General features: G+C 41.2%; 1 protein-coding gene across 1 annotated transcript; it reads right to left on the minus strand.

The window, feature by feature from the left end:
• Positions 1-897: 897 nt before the first annotated feature.
• Positions 898-18340, minus strand: LOC139151765 (fascin-like). Its single transcript, XM_070724743.1, has 4 exons — positions 17147-18340; positions 10968-11130; positions 3203-3492; positions 898-2338 (listed from the first exon to the last, which is right to left on the minus strand). Exons 1-4 carry the CDS (start codon positions 17946-17948, stop codon positions 2136-2138), a joined length of 1458 nt encoding a protein of 485 aa, XP_070580844.1. The 5' UTR covers positions 17949-18340; the 3' UTR covers positions 898-2135.
• Positions 18341-19078: the final 738 nt, after the last annotated feature.

Genomic DNA, 19078 nt, shown 5'->3' on the forward strand with positions numbered 1-19078 from the left:
ATTCAGCGGTCAATGGGGTCACTATGTTTTCTTCGAAAAAATGACAAGAAAATTTAAAGCGATACTGAAACGAAAATTCAGAGAAGAGATAAACGGTTATCTTAACCTCCTAAGATCATTAGAAAGTCCCTCGTTTACTATAGTTGGTACATAGTAACAAGAATTAGAGTCCTATCGACTCCTGAAGGTGTGATATAGCTGCACGTGCCAAATATGACATACAAAACAGTTTCATATCTCTGTATACGACATATCAAAATAACAAAAATATAAATTTGCAGGAGAGACCCCAGAGGGCCATGCATAGACGCACCAAGTGTCTTATTAGTTACCGATTATTCCGGCCAGAAATTCGGACTGAAATATTTCGGTCGCTATTGGTAACAGGAGAGTGACCTTCGATTAACTTTTTAGGGGGAGATGTCCAAACACTTTTACTACTTCTGAGACGTGGTACAGAACATGCTGATTTAGCTTGTTGTCGTTCTAATATGACACAATAGCAAGTGGCTAGGACGCTATTGCAGTATGTAAGATACGTGTATGTTTTAAAGTGGCGTTGAAACTACGCACACTTAAAGCTGTAAGCGTTCTACATATGCTGCATTAAGTAAAATATCTTGACACTCGTGTAAATGCACGCGCACACTAACGCGTACTCCCATCCATTTACATTGAGGCATACCAAAGAGCCAAAATACTAATGTGATCGATAAAAATGTCTGCGAAAAATAAACGTACTCTTTTCCATGTTCGCTCTCCATCGGCATCGACTGAGATAAGATGCCGGCGAGAAGGTTCTCTTTTGTCAACTTGAGAACGGACACTTCGAAAACACTTGGTACACGCATGCATCACCCATTATGGGGTAAAATAAAGTATACATTGCACTAAATATGGAATATACAATACAAAGGCTTTATTTCAGAGATGAAATATATTTAAAGTTGCTGCTTTTTGAATCGGATACCTGTGTACTGCAAGGGGCAGTACAGTTTGCTTTTACTTGAGATCTCTACGGGAGCACAAGACTGTATAATTACGATGGACAAAACCATCGCAGATAAGCAAATGTGTATAGTTCCGAACGTACAGCTTAACCAATTTCTAAACCCAGTTTTCAGATTTGTTTTCAAGTTACCCTTGCAGAAAAAAATAGTACATTAATTTTCAACTTTTTAGTCACCGGTATTTGTCAAAAGTTCCTTGAACAAGAGAGTAAGATGTGAAATGACAAAAACTTTTGTCGGGTAGAAGTCAATACTACACATTTACAATTTTAGCTGACTTGATTTTAAAAAACTTCAATTCTTGAAATGTTTCTCAGCCAAAATCGTTCACATACCCACAGAATACTCAGAGTCAACACTGCATAGAAATTATGCATATCATTATGCAAGGCACAAACTAGACTTCCCACACCATCCCACACCATCCTTGCTATGTATACGAAGTTCTCACCACGTGATAATTCTATATAGATTTCGTTTGTTCCAAAAAATAGGTCAATAAGTTTATTTCAATCGACGCGATCGTCAAATTATTCATTTAATCCAATCAGGATTGAGTTTTCCAAGCCTTAGCTTTTTTGTATGTAAATCATACATGACATAATATAGGTAATCGATAGAAAAAAACCTGGCACCAGAGTTTCGTTTTGCCTTTACTGTATGTGATCCTTTGTGATTTCTACTGGCACATAAATGTTTGAAGAGGGAAAGAGGTTGATTGAGAGGCACGCACTCCTTGTCAAGCAACCACAAACCTCACATGGCACAACTTTAAAAAAGCTATCTCCGTCATTTGATTTCCATGGTGCTCATTTGGAATATAATATTGGATTATGTAACAGTTTACAACGAACATGGTTAACTAACGACTTAATATAGTTAAACTAAAATGATATGGAATGTTCACGTGAACTCGTACATGTAGCACAAAGACCGGTTATATTTCGATATCGTCGCATATACTATTGGTTATACAGCAAGGAAAAATCAACTTCTGGCAGTATATATAAAATATATACACTTTTTTCTTGACATAAAGATACCCATGAAAATATTGGGCAACATATTACGATTATAAACCTAACAACTTCGAGACCTGCTCTGAGTGTTTCTCAGAAAAAAAAATTAAAATTCAAACAACGTGTCGGGCGCGACGTCTTCACCATTTGCCTTGAAGAGACCGCTCTGTTCACCTTTCAGTAATTTACCATTGGGGGCGCGAATGCATAATTTACTTTGTTGCCGAAATTCCAGAATAAATTCGCCACCTTCTTCACTCATGTTGACGTTGCCTTCGTTGTCGACGTCCCAAAATTTCCCATCGGCTCCTGTCAAGACAAGAATAAAAGGTTGACGTTAATATTGACATTGGGCCTGTAAATATTTTACCCATTTTAAACCGAACAACTGAACAGTACACATAGTGTTGTATTTACCTTTATATTTCTTTGTTTGTTTGTTTGCTTGTTTGTTTGTTTGTTTGTTTGTTTGTTGGCATTGCCTTTTTAATATATCATACACTTGAATCTCTCTTATGTGATCAAACTGCTTTCAAAGTGGGCTGCGCTGGGAGATCAGTTAAGTGGACATGTGACCACCTGACTGCAGACGGTCGTAAAGGGTCGATGACCAGATTGGTAAAATAGACCTTTTCCTGTTATTCCACTAAAGCCCTGTGAAAGGCCCCTACGCTGCTCCAAATTTATACATCCGGTAAATTACACAACACGTTGCAACTGCAATGCAAGGTGCAATGAAACTTGCAGTCACCCGTAATGCATCGGATGCTGTATTACAGCAGTAAACTTAAAATAGAACGCGCCTCGGGGACAGATATTCGGACTCTCAAACTTTTACAATTCTTTTCTGATCTACCACTTGTGGGGGCTCATTTCGAAGCTCTTGGTGTAAGAAAACTTTTCACCGGCTTAGTTTTTCAAATAATCAAAAATTTTATTTTTCTTGTTAACACAGGGGTGGCGGCCATTTTTTAATATCAAATATGGGTAAGTCTTGGGTAACTTGTTTCTCTAGTACAAAAATTTGCTCGGTGGCCCAAAATTTTATTCTTCATTTTGAAAGAGGATAGTTGAAATATTACTTTAGGAAAACTTTCGCAAAAGTTTAAGACTTCCTCTTTCGAGGCGCATACTAATACATAATCGACGGCAACAAGGCGGTGAAATATTTACCTTTGAATTTGTATGCGCCATCCTGGTACACCAAATGTAGAAGTTTGATGTTCACACAGTTGCACTCCACTTTGGTCTTCGACTTCGCGCCGACGATACCGTGCTCTCCTCTGAGCACCAACAGGGGGCGGTTGATCAGCCGAAATTTGAATTTCTCCTTCTCCGTGACCGCCTCGGATATCGCGAACAGGTGACCGCTGGGTTTGGCCGTGACGTACTTGCCATTGTTGGCCTTGATCGTGATATCTTTGCCGTCGTAATCGACGGTAAACAAAGCCTCGGGGGCAGTCCTGTGAGAAAAAGAGAAAGCAAACCGTGAACAAACGAAGAGCGACGAGACAATAGTCAAATGAAATTCCAGCAATCGATTAAGCAGCAATCCATTGATGGAAGCGGAACTAATCAGGGAGGAATACAATGGAAGATAATTACGATCGAGTTATTTTGTTTGTTTTCCAGAGGAAGGACGCAAAACGCTAAAAGGCCGGCGGTATATGTTTTCCTTAAATTCCATAAGTTCACCCTTCTCACTCATGTAATTGGCTCTACAACTTTCGACAACACGATTTCGTTTAAATGGAAAGTCGATAGCGGTGATCAAATTACGTGTAGTATTTACACGTAGATATGGTATTAATTTGGACAACGCGGGGGAGGGGTTCGTGTTTTTTTGCTAGGGGGATATCTTCCCGCTCTGGAGATGGGCTTCATCGTGAAGCAAAACTGTTCACACGATTCTCTTGTAAAAAAACCTGGTTTCGACATCTCGCTATTTTTGAAAGACTGTCATTCCGAAAAGACCTCCTATCCGATGTGACTGCAGTGAATGGAGGTCACCCCAGGCCATTATCCGGCACAACATGCTCAGTATTGTGTTGGTATTTGTTAAAATGGTGAATTAGTATAGTAAAATCAACGGCAGCTGCACATGGCATGCGGCAGCAGATTTCTCTAACAGGAAAATATTCAAATTTCCTGACGTTGTCAAAATACGAGGCTAAAAGCAAAATGGCAAATCGGTCACAGGAGATGTCAAAAACAGCCTCCATGGACATTTGTCGCCCATTCCATTTCTCTCAATAATATGGGACCAAGGCATGATTCATTAAGAATAATTCATTTCCATGGTGACGCCCACCCATTAACTCTCATTAGTGTCTCCGACTAAGTCGCGTTCGACCATCAGACCGTTTATTAACAGCCGGCTGGGGTGAATGGGGTCGATCATATCAGAAATACATGATATGAAAATATATTGATGGCGATGGGATGTACCCTACAATGCACAATGTGGTTTTTAGTATAACACATTCGTCATGATATGATATCAACTACACATCGTAACTATATATATACAGTCGCGTCTGGCAACTCAATATTCTTAACAAGCATGTACAACACATAGCGTCATTGTTCAGCGATGCTGTGGTTGGAGGCGTTCTCGATTGTTGTCGATTTTCGTCCATTTCAGGTGGTGTAGGGATAACGTTTGGGAGAATTTCGTAAATATTACGGTTAACAGTATACAGGCTTGCTATAAACTACAGAGGCAAACTGACATTAATCTGAGTTGATATCGCGGTGGACACAAACGATTGGAACTGTGTTTACATTCGCCGTTGGCATGGCAGGGAGGTTAATATCCCCAGACGTCGCCATCGATTAGTTTGCTATAACAGCAAAAGAACAAATGCACACACATGTTTTAAAGGAAACATTACAAGGTTTCAAACCAGAGTCTGTCATCTTCTCATTGTAAATAGTTCAAGTGGAACTTGAATGGGATCGTAGCAAAACCATGAAAACATCCAGACATATCGCGACCGGACATGCGGGGAGGTGCTCAAATTTCCGCCTCTCTATATAGGGTGCTGCTAAATGACACCATTGAAGGCAGACCTTCGCACTTTAATAAATTACAACTTTTTTTCATAGAGGCAGACACGACCAATAAATCACGTGATATCTGTCTCAAGATGACTTCCATCGATAAACACGGTCAACTTGCATGTGACAAAGGCGGCAGTCTTCAAAATTACCCAGTCTAGACGGGTATGAAAAGTGGAAACCAACACGAACAAGCGTTTTACATTTCATGCATCGTATATCATTATCAGCGGGCAATCACCCAAGGACGTACATCACGATTTGCAGTGAACAGAACAGTTTATGTGTGGCATCGACCAATCGGTGTGTCAGACTACAGACACTTACACCATCAAATTTCCATTGCACTTTATGTTCGGTAATTCACATGGGCACATTTTGTACCTTTTGATACGTGTGGTTCGTTTTTATCATTTTCCGTTGATGCAGGCCACTTGATACTTTTGACGTACATTTCAGATAATAATGAATAATTCTACACTGTGGTGAATGGTTCGCATATGGCACGTCGTCAAAATGATTTAAAAGTTCCAGGCGTTTAGTTTACTCAACAAAAGAACGCACACGCTATTTCAGTGAGTGACCCCGCAATAGCCTAGCACCCCATACGGTTCATTCGGGGCGTTATCAAGCTAGAGGGTTTGAAGCGGACGTATAGACACTAGACCAGGTCTAGTCCCGCTTGCCTACTTGTAGTCCTCTTGAATAGTGCGGATATAAAACTAACTGACATTTTAACGTCCTCTATAACATAGAAAAGGAAACAGGTTGATGCAAAATAACTTTTTGTTCGATTCTTGAAAAACTGAGCGAGTGAAGGCAGTTTCGAACAGTTGGGGTGGTCTGCTCGCTCTACTGTGTGCTATTTATTATTACATCACGCCATTATCGAGGTCTTAAATCACTTGCGATAAAGAAAAACCGACACTTCATAACAAAATCACCTCATAAAAATAAAACACGGTACAATTTACAGGACATGCAAAATATCGCGATCGATTATCTTGATTGAGATAAGAGATTATCGACGAGTCGGGTCTGTGTGTCGTGACATCACGTACTCTCTCGCTGCTATCGGCAGGTCATGGCATCGAGATCTCACTCGATATCAGAGAAGTTTAAAAGACTGTAACAATGGCAAGTTAGGTCACGCTATCTTACTTAGCAGTGCCTACGACCTAGGTTTGAGATACGGATTGAACTGGACTTGGAGAAATTCAAAACATGGCAGGTTACCATAGAAACAAGACTTGGCACATATGCGAAACGGGTGGGTAGATCATAGGGTATTCAGTAGTCACTAATGATAATAAAGAAATATGAAAAAATATTATGGAAAATAAGCAAATTATTGAAGAACTATGAAAAATATGAAAATTATTATTGTACTTGGGCCTCAGCCCAAGTACATTTGTTTTCATTCCGTGTAAGGTATAACCATTTCTGGCTGAGACCAGGGAGGGCAAAATGTCTGGGCTTCATCTTTCTTGGCATAATAAATGGCGTAATGATGTTAACTGAATGGAAGTGCTGCTCTCAGCCAGTCTTGAATAAGTGAGATGTGAATATTAATGCTTCTCTATCTGAGTTTTTGCCACAAAATCTTCTGAATATAATCAAAATGTGCATCGAAATGCAACAATTAATGCACCCTCCGTTTCCTAGGCGATGGCACGACCCTTGCTACACCCACTGGACGAGCCAAAGTGGGAGGGGTAATTTCAGTTTGGTTAAACAAGAGGGCTCGAGACCAGAATTTAACATTTAAACTTGAAACATGTTTAATCGCTGACAAGATGTGGACTAGTCTTAATCCAAGTAAAAGTGTGAAAAGGAAAGGTTTTATATCCCCGGACACAATGAAAAACATTATGACTGGAAACTGTACCCCAGTTGAGAATAGTAATGCCCACAGCGATGGAGAACACTTATCCTTGAGCTGAGAAAACCAGACCATCATTTCGAAATAGAGCTGCAGATTCGAGAAGCTCGTTCAAAATAGCTAGGTACACCCCATAAAGGGGTGGTTTCGAGTTTTGAGGGCAAATTTCGCCTCCTTCATATAGAAATCGTACGTTGTTTTTTCCAGGAGAACACACCATTTGACACAAAATTTGCATGTAAAGGGGTCGCCAGTAAGCACGTGGTCAAATCTGGCATAAGAAACAATATGAAATGTTGGGTAAAGCCAGTCCAAAATAAACTGATTTGAACTTTTGTGTTTTGTAATTTATACCACTGCAGTAACATTACCTTTTTTGACAACATCACACAATGTAATACGTTTTGAAACTGAATACTCCGACGTATTCTGTGTCTCCTTTGCTAAAAAATACGGTATGCCGATTACCATGTAAGGAGATGATGACGTCAAGACAGATTTGTAGTGCGTTTGGTCCTGGATGGTGCACGAAGTTTTGTCAAGGTAGCTTGTGTATTTATTTCCTAAATGGGAGAGATTATTAGGGTCGATCTAAACGAAGGCCAGAATGTTATGATACTCTAAGCGAGCTGAACTCTAACGCAAATGGTTGGATAATTTGGAGGATGTCTAGAATGATCTCGTCTCATTAAGATTATTTGGCGGTCAGTATTGAATTTCAACTGCGTCACAAGTTTGCGAAATGAGTATTCCGTCGAACGGTCAACGAACGATATTTTAGAAATCTGGAGACATGGCACATCGCATTTTTATTTTAGTATTTTATATTTTACAAAAGATTTAAGAAGCAATGATTTTGTCGAAAATTCTGAAAAAATATATGAAAATTTGATCGCGAACACATTTCACTTGGGGTCAACTAGCCCTGCGTACGATGCTGTGTGTTCCGCTACAGCTAATCGCCCCGCTCACCACAGCCCTGCAAAGACCCGTACGTAGGGTCGGTGACTTCAAATCCATTTTGGGACTTGACGTAAAAAGCCAAATTACTGCCGAAATTCAGCGTTCTTGGGCCCAAGTCGTATCCCAGCCTACCTCAGCTACTCGATCGCTTCCAAAAATGACAGTCTTTTATTCACTTCTCGTAAATAACCGTCGATGTCGGCAACTCTCTCGCTAGCCCTGCGTACGATGCCGTGTGTTAGCTGTAGCACATAGCATCGGACGCAGGGCTAGGGGTCAACATGGGGTCGCAGCCATGTTGCCTCAAAACTTATTTCTGTCTGCACTCAAAACTCAAAAATGTCGGATATGAACCTGAAAAGACAAAATTTCATCCAGGTAAGGTAAATTTACTGAAATTTGATCGACAAATAATCCTGAGCTTGAACGTGACAGCTCGCCTTCTCCGGGAAGTCAAGCATCCAGCTGCACATACACAGTTGCCCATATGGCCAGGTTTATGAGATTGTTTTCAAGCGACGGCGGCAGACCGTACGGGGCTAGGCTCTGGATATGAACCTACCGCCGGTGTAGCTGTAATAACTGTTGCGTTGTTTTTAGTGCCCACGGACGAAGTCCTGGGGGAGTTATAGGTTTGGTCATGTCAGTCCGTCGGCCGTCCGTCCGTCCGTTCACGCAGATATCTCAGACATGCCCTGGTCAATGTCTTTCAAACTTTGCACAAGAATAGTACCCAACCCCATACAGATGCACGTCGATTTGTTTCACAATGCGATCGAATTTGGCCGTGTTAGAGGACTTTTTAGTTTACACCTCCATAGACTCCATGTATAAGGCCAAGAAAATAAAAATTTAGTTTCTCATCGTATTCATATTGCCTAAAGGATGCAGTGACACAGTTTTTTGTCCCCACGGATAAAGTCCAGGGGGCTTATAGATTGGGTCATATCCGTCCGTGAGTCCATCAGTGAGTCCATCGGTTCACGCAGATATCTCAGACATTTTGACAAAATATCATGTGACCTTGGTGACCTTTGACCTCAAATATACATTATTGTCCATAACTCAGTAACCACAAGTGCTAAACCTTTCATATTTGGTATGATGGGACACCTTATGACGCCAAATATTGTACTCCATTAATTATGCGCATATCTTATTTTGAGCGAGCCAATAGAGCTAGAGGTCTGATTTTTGGTATATAGGGATAACTTAGCAATATAATTTGTTTGACAAAACGTCACGTGACCTCAATGACCTTTGACCTCAATATACATATTTGACCACAACTCAGTAACCACAAGTGCTACACCCTTCATATTTGGTATGATAGGACACCTTATGACACCATATATTGTACCTCATTAATTATGCACATATCTTATTTTGAGCGAGCCAATAGAGCTAGAGGTCTGATTTTTGGTATATAGGAATAACTTAGCAATACAATTATTATGACAAAATGTGACGTGACCTCAATGACCTTTGACCTCAAATATATATATTTGTCCACACTCAGTAACCACAAGTGCTACACCCTTCATATTTGGTATGATAAGACATCTTATGACACCACATATTGTACCTCATCAATTATGCGCATATCTAATTTTGAGCGAGCCAATAGAGCTAGAGGTCTGATTTTTGGTATATAGGAATAACTTAGCAATACAATTATTATGACAAAATGTCACATGACCTCAATGACCTTTGACCTCAATATATATATTTGTCCACAACTCAGTAACCACAAGTGCTACACCCTTCATATTTGGTATGATGGGACACCTTATGACACCACATATTGTACCTCATTAATTATGGCATATCTAATTCTGAGCAGCCAATAGAGCTGGATGTCCGATTTTTGGTATATAGGGATAACTATAGGGTAGAAATCTAAATATGCCCATCTAAATATTAGACATCTACCATCGAGAACAAAAGAAATTTGCAGTAATTTGAATATTTAAGGAGTTTAAGCAATTCCACTATAAATAAAGAACCCCTGCCTCAAACTCCACAAAAGTTGCTAGACATATTTTGCCGTTGTCATGCCATTGCTTCGTTTAATAACCAGTTAATCAAATGCCTAATTGACAGGAGGAAATTCAAGACCATATTTGAATAGTAGTATATATTGTCCTCAAAATTACTCTATCACGGCCCAAGTACTCATTGCCTTCAGCAATACTGCCTTGTTGTTGTTGGTATTATTATATTTGTCATCATTATCATCATCATCAGCATTAGAAGCACCATTTCGCTCGGCTGGCGAACTTTTGTAGGAATTCAACATTGCCAATGGTGCTTCATATCATAATGATGATGATGATGATGATGATGATGATGATAATGGTGAAATTAATAACACAACAATAATAATTTACATATTTTTCATATTTCTTTAATAATTTTCATATTTTCCATAATATTTTTTCATATTTCTTTATCATCATTAATGACTACTGAATACCCTCTGGGTAGATTCGTAATGTAGCAAATTAAACGAACCGGTCATATACCGTTTGTAATTTATCTTTTCACATCTATGAAATACTCATCCTTCATAGTCCCATATATCTATCCAACCTTCACATGATAGTCAAATTCATCTTTGTTCAAATTGCAGGCCAAAATAAAGAAATCTGGAGAAATTTGGTCAAAATAACCTGAATATCATTAGCTATGCAATTTTGCCTCATATAACACTGTGTGTTGTATCAACAGTTTTAAACTCTTACAGGCCATATATTGAAGCCCGTAAAAGTGGTTTCCTTAACCTATCCTGTGTAGACCTGAGAACTACTTCGACTGGTTGTTGCTGGCACCTGCAAATTATAATCCTGTTGAACATGTTTCGCAGAAAAACATTGGTATGACATTATTTTTTTCATCTGTAACTGAAAATAATTACTTCCTATACAACATGACATATATCAACGCCATCTGCATGACTGGGATATCGGAAGTGCACATGATATGAGCACCTGCAAACGGATAGATTATGATGCTTCATGAACTGTGACTTACTTTTTGATTGAAGTTGCCTGTATTCCTGATGAAGGCACCAGGGTCCAGTATTTATCAGCGGATGCACGCAAGGCCCATTTACTGCTGTCATCGTCATACTCCAACTGGAAGGTTTCATTATCTTCGATGGTGTCTGCCGGCTGATTGGCTGATAAATCTTGACCTATGAAACACATAAATGATGAATGAACTTTAGACGACTTTTTAGATTATTTCCTCTAATGTGCTGCACACGACTCTGTAAATAGTGTTCGTATTTTTTTCAGTTACTACGAGTTACATGTTTACGAATTGTATTTCGGGCTAGCCAGCCTTTTTGGTAACGTTGAATACCTTCGCAGTAAATTATTGTTGACTGGCACTGTGTTTTATTGATTTTCATCACGGTGGTATTCTGGCGCGGTCAAGTCTAAGTCAAGAGTGAAAGGTCGTGACCTACTTCTGAAACGGGGAAATCCAAGCAGTTCGATCGCGCGTATTGACCATTCAGAGTGGAGTATACTGACAATTCCCTGAATGAAGAAATCTCTAGGAATTGACGGAGCACACTTGGGGAACAGTGGACCCAGTAGGAAGAAGTTGCCGAATACCAGTAGCCGTGGGTATCTGTCTGACGATTACCATGACAACCCCACCGTTAACCCGATTATCCTCAAGTGACCCCGAAATAGACTGCTTCGTTTAATCACATTTGGCAACTACTCTCAGATGGGACCATTTCTCATGGTGCTTGCCTTCGATTGTTAATTGAGATTCATATGTCTGGAGTCCATGGCAACCCCATGAGCTCTACCAAGCTTGATCCTTGTATCAACCTACCGCGGTGTGATAATCGACGTCTGGCATTCAGACCCTTGACCGCACTCTACTTTTTGACGGTATTTGTTTCCAATTCCACTCGCTTTTCAAGCAAAATATAGTCTGTTTTCTTAACTGTCTGGGTTTTTTATGTCACAGCTCAAGTTGTACGTGAAACCATGCCGGTAGCTCGGTGATGTGGGATAAGAAAAGCAGCTTAATGTCAAAACCTTCACCAACTGAACTATCCTGGTGTATTTCAGTGCAGTGATCACAGTCCCTCCAATGTACTAGTGCTTTTTTTCAGTGTCATTCGAAAATTGCTGCATACCAAATCTTTGACAGAAAACAGTTTGTCGCTATGAAAATCAGTCAAAGTCAATCGCAAAATGAAAATCCATTTTTTTCAAGTTGAATGACTAGTCTACATCTTGTCAGTTCCAGACGACTTCTCCCTTTAGACACCGATCAGACAGTTTATATTTAGAGAGATATGAAGATATATTTTGTGTACCGAACTACTATAGTACTAAGCTATCTAATGGACAATAGAAGTCATCCGGGTCATCACGCCATGATTTATATTGCATTGTCTTCTTTTGTGGCACAAAGTCACGTGGTGGTACACTTATGGACCCCGTATAGGCACCATTGTTACATATTTTCAAGTTTTCGAAAATCTCGCGAAATTCAGAATACAAGGTGAAAGGTCAAAGATAGCTGGTCTTTTGTTGTCCCGATATGATTGCGATATCAGGGCATATATGCGTCGAGGAGAGCAAATTGTCACGACAGCGCTGAGCTGCACGGTATGCGATATGCCTGCTGAATACCATATAAAGTAAAACGCCCGTAATAATGGTTAAATAATCACCAAAGTCGTGAAAATAGCGACGGTAAGAATTCAGCAATGTTTCGTTGTCGTTGTCTCAAACGGAGTGCAAGGGCTCGCAACTGGGGGGGGGGGGGGGGGGGGGGAGGGGGTTGTTTCAAACCAGGGGCAAAGGTACCCTGACTACGACTCGCGAAAAAATACTTGCATCATTATGGTATTAAAATTGCATGCATCACATCACAACGTCCGAAGATAAACATTTCGATAATAAATATTTGATCGAAAAAATAGATTGCAATAAATATAAGACGTACTGCATGATCGTAAACCGGTTGGCTGCGAATTCATAATACCGACGATGGGGAAGAATTTTGAAACGGGTTCAGAAAGATGCGACCCCGTCCTTGTCAAACTTCACGATTCCATGTTCCAGTCCAAGACAGATGATAAAAGTTTTAGCATACTACATTGTAAGGATAAGGAGGTTTATCTGTGGAAAGAAAATTGCCAACGACATTTCACAGCGGCGAGCGCATAAGTACCTGAATACATAATGCGGGTTATTTCGGACGTCTTGGCCAGGTGGCAGGACTTTGTGTGTCCAACACGGTATTGCGGAGTCAACTGTGTCACCACATCTGGAAATCAGATTTACTCGGGTTTCCGAGAAGTTGTTTGTGAACATTTGGTCAGTTTAAAGGGGTGGGAAGCTGCGATGGGTGGGGAAGCTGGGATGCTTCTCTGTGGGGTGATATTAAGGACAACGACTTTACCAGCTGTCGGGCATCACACTTACAAGAGAAAAGGGTGTACCGTTGCATGCAATGGAAATGGGGGACTGTATTGTAATTGTACACGTGGGCGTTATGGTGTCATGTCGAGAAATTGTCTCATGGGCCGATAAAACTACAGTGTCTGTAACTAGGGAGACTGTCGCCAAGATCCACTCAAATTACATTATTTAATTTCAGCAGCTGCAGAAAGGCCTGGAGGGCTATGCGTTTTGGTAAAATGTAGTCACAGCGAGGGGATGGGGTATCATCGAAGGGCTTGTTTCGGGGTCCAGAGCTTACTAAAGCTGAAAACATGGAGCGCGTGGCTTTCTTCCATCGCCGGCTCGGTATGGAAAACAAAGATGAGTGACACCAATGCGCCTATAGATACCAGGAGCAAGTCAGTAAAGTCAGTACATGGCAACTGCGTTGTCATTGTGACCCGTATGCAACAAAGCTGATACCCAGGTCATATTGTTATCTGTGTATTATAAATAAATAGAAAGTATGCGGAAATCAGGGTTTGGCTAAACCATTCTTTGGCCGATGGACGCTTCACTTTGCGTCAGTAGAACTTTTGCGTCGTGAGCGCAGCCGAGTTTGTCCTCATTGCTTTTGAGGTATTGAAATGTAAATAAGTATTCTACGTACACACTCTAAAAGTTTAATATCCGTCTTGGACGTGTTCACTAGGTGGCCGTCAGTAGTCACGACCTCAGCATACCAATCAGACTTTCTCTTTGTCTCTTTCACGTTAATTACCTACTGTATTTCTAAATTCATTAGGTCAGTAAATCACCTTCATGACGTCATGAAGCCCGATTTACATTACATTATGTGACATAACCGTTGCCGTATTTATCTTGATGACGTGGCTTGTTCGAGATTACAAAGGTAAAAATAGAACGTATACCTCCATGGTGTTATTTACATTGCTCTGTGTCTGCAGACAAATATATTATGTTCACAATGTAAGTGAAGTCATGTAAATATATGTATGTATGTATGTATGTAGTATGTATGTATGTATGTATGTATGTATGTATGTATGTATGTATGTATGTATGTATGTATGTATGTATGTATGTATGTATGTATGTATGTATGGTATGTATGTATGTATATGTATGTACGTATGTATGTATGTAGGTATGTATGTATGTGTGTGTGTATGTATGTATGTATGTATGTATGTATGTATGTATGTATGTATGTATGTATGTATGTATACTTAGTGTGTACATGTTTTGAACAAGACGCAAACTTGTAGGATTCCAACTCTCCACTCTACAACAATTTATCAAAAATCGATTCCTCGGCCAAGTTATCATTTCGCTCTCCATGTTCAATCAATTTTTATGCAGACATCCGCCAGCTTGTTCCATGTTTAGAAACTTCCTGGCTCAAACCACCTGCAATGTGTTAGTGCCGCCAGCAGTTTTCAAACACGGTTTAATGTATTCATCAAAAAACACACGAGCTGTAGCTTCCTGAGTTTCGATATTGATTCGCCTTCTCAGATGAAAATTTCATTAAATTTGCCATGGAGGAAAATAGGAAGAAAAAACGTGCAAAAAACACCTGAGCGAACTCTAACCCAAAAGGCCATTCTTTGGTCATTTAAGAGGTGAAGTAGTTGTTTTTGTGGGTTTTTTCTGTGCCATGAAATTAGATCTAAAATCAACCATTAACTAAAATAATGTTGTTTGCGAATTAATAGTTTCAAAGTAACACTTCACATTACCACACGCACGGGGTAGCATTTTTGCGGAACGTTGGTTCATTAGAGTGTATTAATGGTAGATACCATGAATAATTTCTCCCCTTCGAATGTTCTGTCTATATGAGATTTGAAGGCATGTTTTATCAACCATTCTAGCTGGAATTTTTCAAGGTTCTACCGGGTGTGACTCCATTGTTATATAACACAAAACTGAGGGAAAAAACAGTGCCAAAACGGAGACTTTGTTCCTTTGGACAGTACACTGACCAACCAAGCCTATTGAACCTGTAACTGAAGCACTGGTCAGAACTAGATATAGGGGTTACACCGTGAAGAAGCCCTATCAATGAGGAAGCAGATCTGAGTTCCCGGATGTTCCACACTGCGTGCTCACTGAAGTTGAGGACTTCCAGTATAGTGACTTTAAAGAAATAGGCACAACTAATAGAGCTAATATTTTCGCCGAAACATGAGATATTTTTTCCGGTGATTGCTTCAGCGGATATGGAACACTCAAATCGACAATGATAACTTAGAGGTAGTTTACAGGTAACATTTAGGATTCTGAGCAAATGGCGGTGGTTACGCAAATGACACACATCTGTGACTATTTCATTGTGCAGCATACAATGCGTCTTCGGAGAGGGGTGCGGTCGTCCAGAAAATGGTGAAATTGGGCATCTACCGTGCTCTCGTGTCGTATTTCAGCCCACTTTGCGCGTATGCTTTGTGGTAACATTTTATACCGGGTAATGTATAACAATGCGCTGTTTTTATCTTGTGAATGCCGTGGTCTTTGAGGGTTGCGAATTCTCGTAAGAGGAGAGTTCAGTCACGTTATGTAACTTGGCACCGCAGTGACTAAATGGCATTATCACTGATTATATTACGCGGCGTTTACAGAGGGTAGCACAGATACATGATTCATTGCCAAAGAATCGATAACGGTCCCCGTCACTTTCAGCGCCAGAAGCCTATTTACTCCATTGGAGGAAGTGAAATGATAAGCAACAAACTTTCATGACCATATTTGGAAGTGGACCTACTTCTCGCTTGATTGCCACTCCGTTTGAGCAGTGCAGTGGTAGCTTACGTATATAATAACATCTCTGCAGAACAAGCAGACGGTGCGGGGAAAGTCTCGCTCGTATCTCCACGCCGTGTCTATTTACACTACAAACGACTGCAATCGATTTGGTGACTCATTACATTCAAGGGTTTTCGTTTTACAAGCATGATCGATACATCAGTCGAGAATTTGATGACTGGCTTGCTTAGCGGTATGTGTATTCTTTTGACATGAGTAAACATGAGTGCAAGTAAATCGTACCTCACCCGTAAATATGTTGTATAATAACTGACTCCAAAGTCTTAAAGTGGTAATTGTCAGCCGTGAGAGAAAAAGAGGGCAGGGTTCTACGCGAGGCTCCTGTCTTGCTTTTAGTATTGTATGACCAGCAGAGGAACATATGGGAGTTCTTTGAACCATTGTGAGGTCGCAGAGATGTTTGAACTCTGTAACATGCTATACATATACTGAGTTATTGCAGCCGACATGTATATTTGTACATCAGGCGAACACAGAGGCTGGAGAGGGTTGCACAAGGCGCCGTTTCTAAACAAAAGCGACTCTGAATGCCCAGTTGTCATCAGGTGCATGGAACAAATACTAGAATTCTTTTCATTCTGTTCGGAACATGGGGGGACAAAATGAACGCTTTGCACGGGTGACTTGAAACGCAGATGGGGGCATGCCAGCGAGCTGAAGTAGTTTCCGGGTAGATTAAAATGACCGATTAGTCACTCCTCCTCGCGGACAAAAAGTACTTCAGGAATAAACATTGAACATTGAGTCCATAACTCTTTCCCTGTTTGACAGCCTGCTCATTAATGCCGGACTTCGAACATGTCCGGTGTAGAACTTGTCCTGTCCAAGCATCCAGACTTGCCTGAGCAGAAAATCATTTTCAGAAAAAGACTTTTCTTGAGTTCATTATTCTTGGCAAAGTGGGGGCAAAGTGCATACCCAATAAAATGAAAGCGCTCTTACCTTGTTTAAGCGACACATGTTTGCCATTGTGGGCCAAGAACACGCCCTGTGGATAACTGTCCTCCAGCACGAATAACTCATCTTTCCCCGGCGATTTGTTTTTGCTCTTCAGGGAAGCTGTTGGTCCTATTGGCGACAGATAACAACCGGTGCAGTCCTTGAAGGCAACTTTACCGGAGATGAGTTCCAGCGTAAACTGGGCGTCTTCGTTGACTTCTTCGACCAGGTTACCCAACCGAGTCAGATATTTGTCGTCGCAAGTCCGAATGGTGTACTTGCCATCCTGGAAACCGAGGGTGATGAGGGCTTCCTCCCCCCAGGGCAGGTCCTCCCTCACCCTCAGCTCCCCATCGTTGAGTTTCGCGTACCTCTTGTTAATGACACTGCGAATGTGGACTTGCGGGTGAACCCCGACGTGCACAGTCCAGAGTTCGGTACCACCGATAGTTTTGTTGTTGCAGTGGAGAAGGTCGTCGGAGCCGCCGAAGTAGTTGCCGTGCGTGACGCTCCGGATTGCCCAGCGGCCGTCTTTCTGAACTTCCAGGCTGAATTTCTCGTTGGCGCCCCTGGTTTCAGCCTCGCAGTTGACGTTACCCTTCGCATCTGCAGACAGGTACCGGCCGAGATGGCTGCGAATGTAGGACGCGTCCTCCCCGGCGGGCTGCTCCACCGTCCATTTCTGCTTGGTTTTCAAGTACTTTCCCAGGGCGTTGATTTTGAGGCCGAAGTTCTCCTGCGTGAGGTACTTCTTGCCACTGCTGATGAGACCGAACACCATGTATTTATCGGTGTCGTTCGACATGATGGCTGTCGCAGTTATCCGCTCTCACAAAAAGGTATAAAAGAAAAAAAGAGTGCGTAAGCCTACCAGCAGTAAATGAGGTTTCGCGTTCGGTCTGGAGTTGTCAACGGCGCGGTTGTCGGTAGGAATGGAGTGATGCGTGTGACAGCGGCACTTGCTGAGTGAGAGTGAACTCTTTAGTTACGTACACACCTGGAAAATGTAGCTCACGCGATTCGACAAGGCAGTGGGCAGCAACACATATATGGAAATGTCCGTGGTTGCAGGAAATGTAAGATTATGGATCGGTCAAATGGGCGGAGGCCCACCCAGCTCACAACCATTCAGCAAGAAGGGAGGGAAAATTCATAACAGCAGTCGACGATCGCTGCTCAGAAGCTGACAATTTAAGTGAGTCACATAGGAGGGTCGTCCACCCCTGCACCTGAATGGTTTATTCCTCTGACATAAAGCATTCCCTTCGGCAGATTGATTTTTTTGTCTTTGTCTGTTCTCTGTTGTTATGCAGCGCCACCAGTATTGTCTGTGACACAGGCAACCTATTGCTATTAATAAACATCATAGAGGTAAACATAGATTGCGATAGCTACAAGCTATCATTTATTCTATGGCGATCGATAGGGATAATATCTGTGTACAATTTTATCAGGATCCAAGCAGCATTATAGTTTATTGTTTTCATCCATACATTGCTGGCCGGGATTGCTGGTAGCTTCCCCTCAATCACGCCACTGGATACCGGGACATGTCACTTTTCCCGGAGGATAGGCTGAACTAACAACATGACAGTGTAGGACGTAGTCGACAAGTGTAAAACCGGCTTACGCTATTGTCTGTTCACAAAGAGCTTTCTGGTACTTTACCCGTCTTCTAATCGCGTGTCCAAGCTTTTAGTATCTACATATAATGGGTACTCGAAGTTTGTAAGCGCGGGAGTGTGCTGGTAGGGCACAATCGTCCAATCTGTCTTTCTAAAGTCGCGTGCCTGGTTGGCATATTAAACTGAGCAATTAAGCTACATGTAAAGTAGAACGCGCCTCCGGGACAGATATTCGGACTCTCAAACTTTTACAATTCTTTTCTGATATACCACTTGTGCGGATTCATTTAAAGGCTTTTTGTATAAGAGA

Source organism: Ptychodera flava, chromosome 15 (assembly GCF_041260155.1).
Source record: "Ptychodera flava strain L36383 chromosome 15, AS_Pfla_20210202, whole genome shotgun sequence".
In the NCBI taxonomy this organism is placed as follows: domain Eukaryota; kingdom Metazoa; phylum Hemichordata; class Enteropneusta; family Ptychoderidae; genus Ptychodera; species Ptychodera flava.

Excerpts from the sequence above, each read along its gene's own strand:
- LOC139151765 (XM_070724743.1), bottom strand. The coding sequence starts at position 17,948 with ATGTCGAACGACACCGATAAATACATGGTGTTCGGTCTCATCAGCAGT. Across the intron at positions 11,131-17,146 it reads ACATGTGTCGCTTAAACAAG|GTCAAGATTTATCAGCCAAT; the intron begins GTAAGAGCGCTT and ends TGTGTTTCATAG. Across the intron at positions 2,339-3,202 it reads TGGCGCATACAAATTCAAAG|GAGCCGATGGGAAATTTTGG; the intron begins GTAAATATTTCA and ends TTGTCTTGACAG.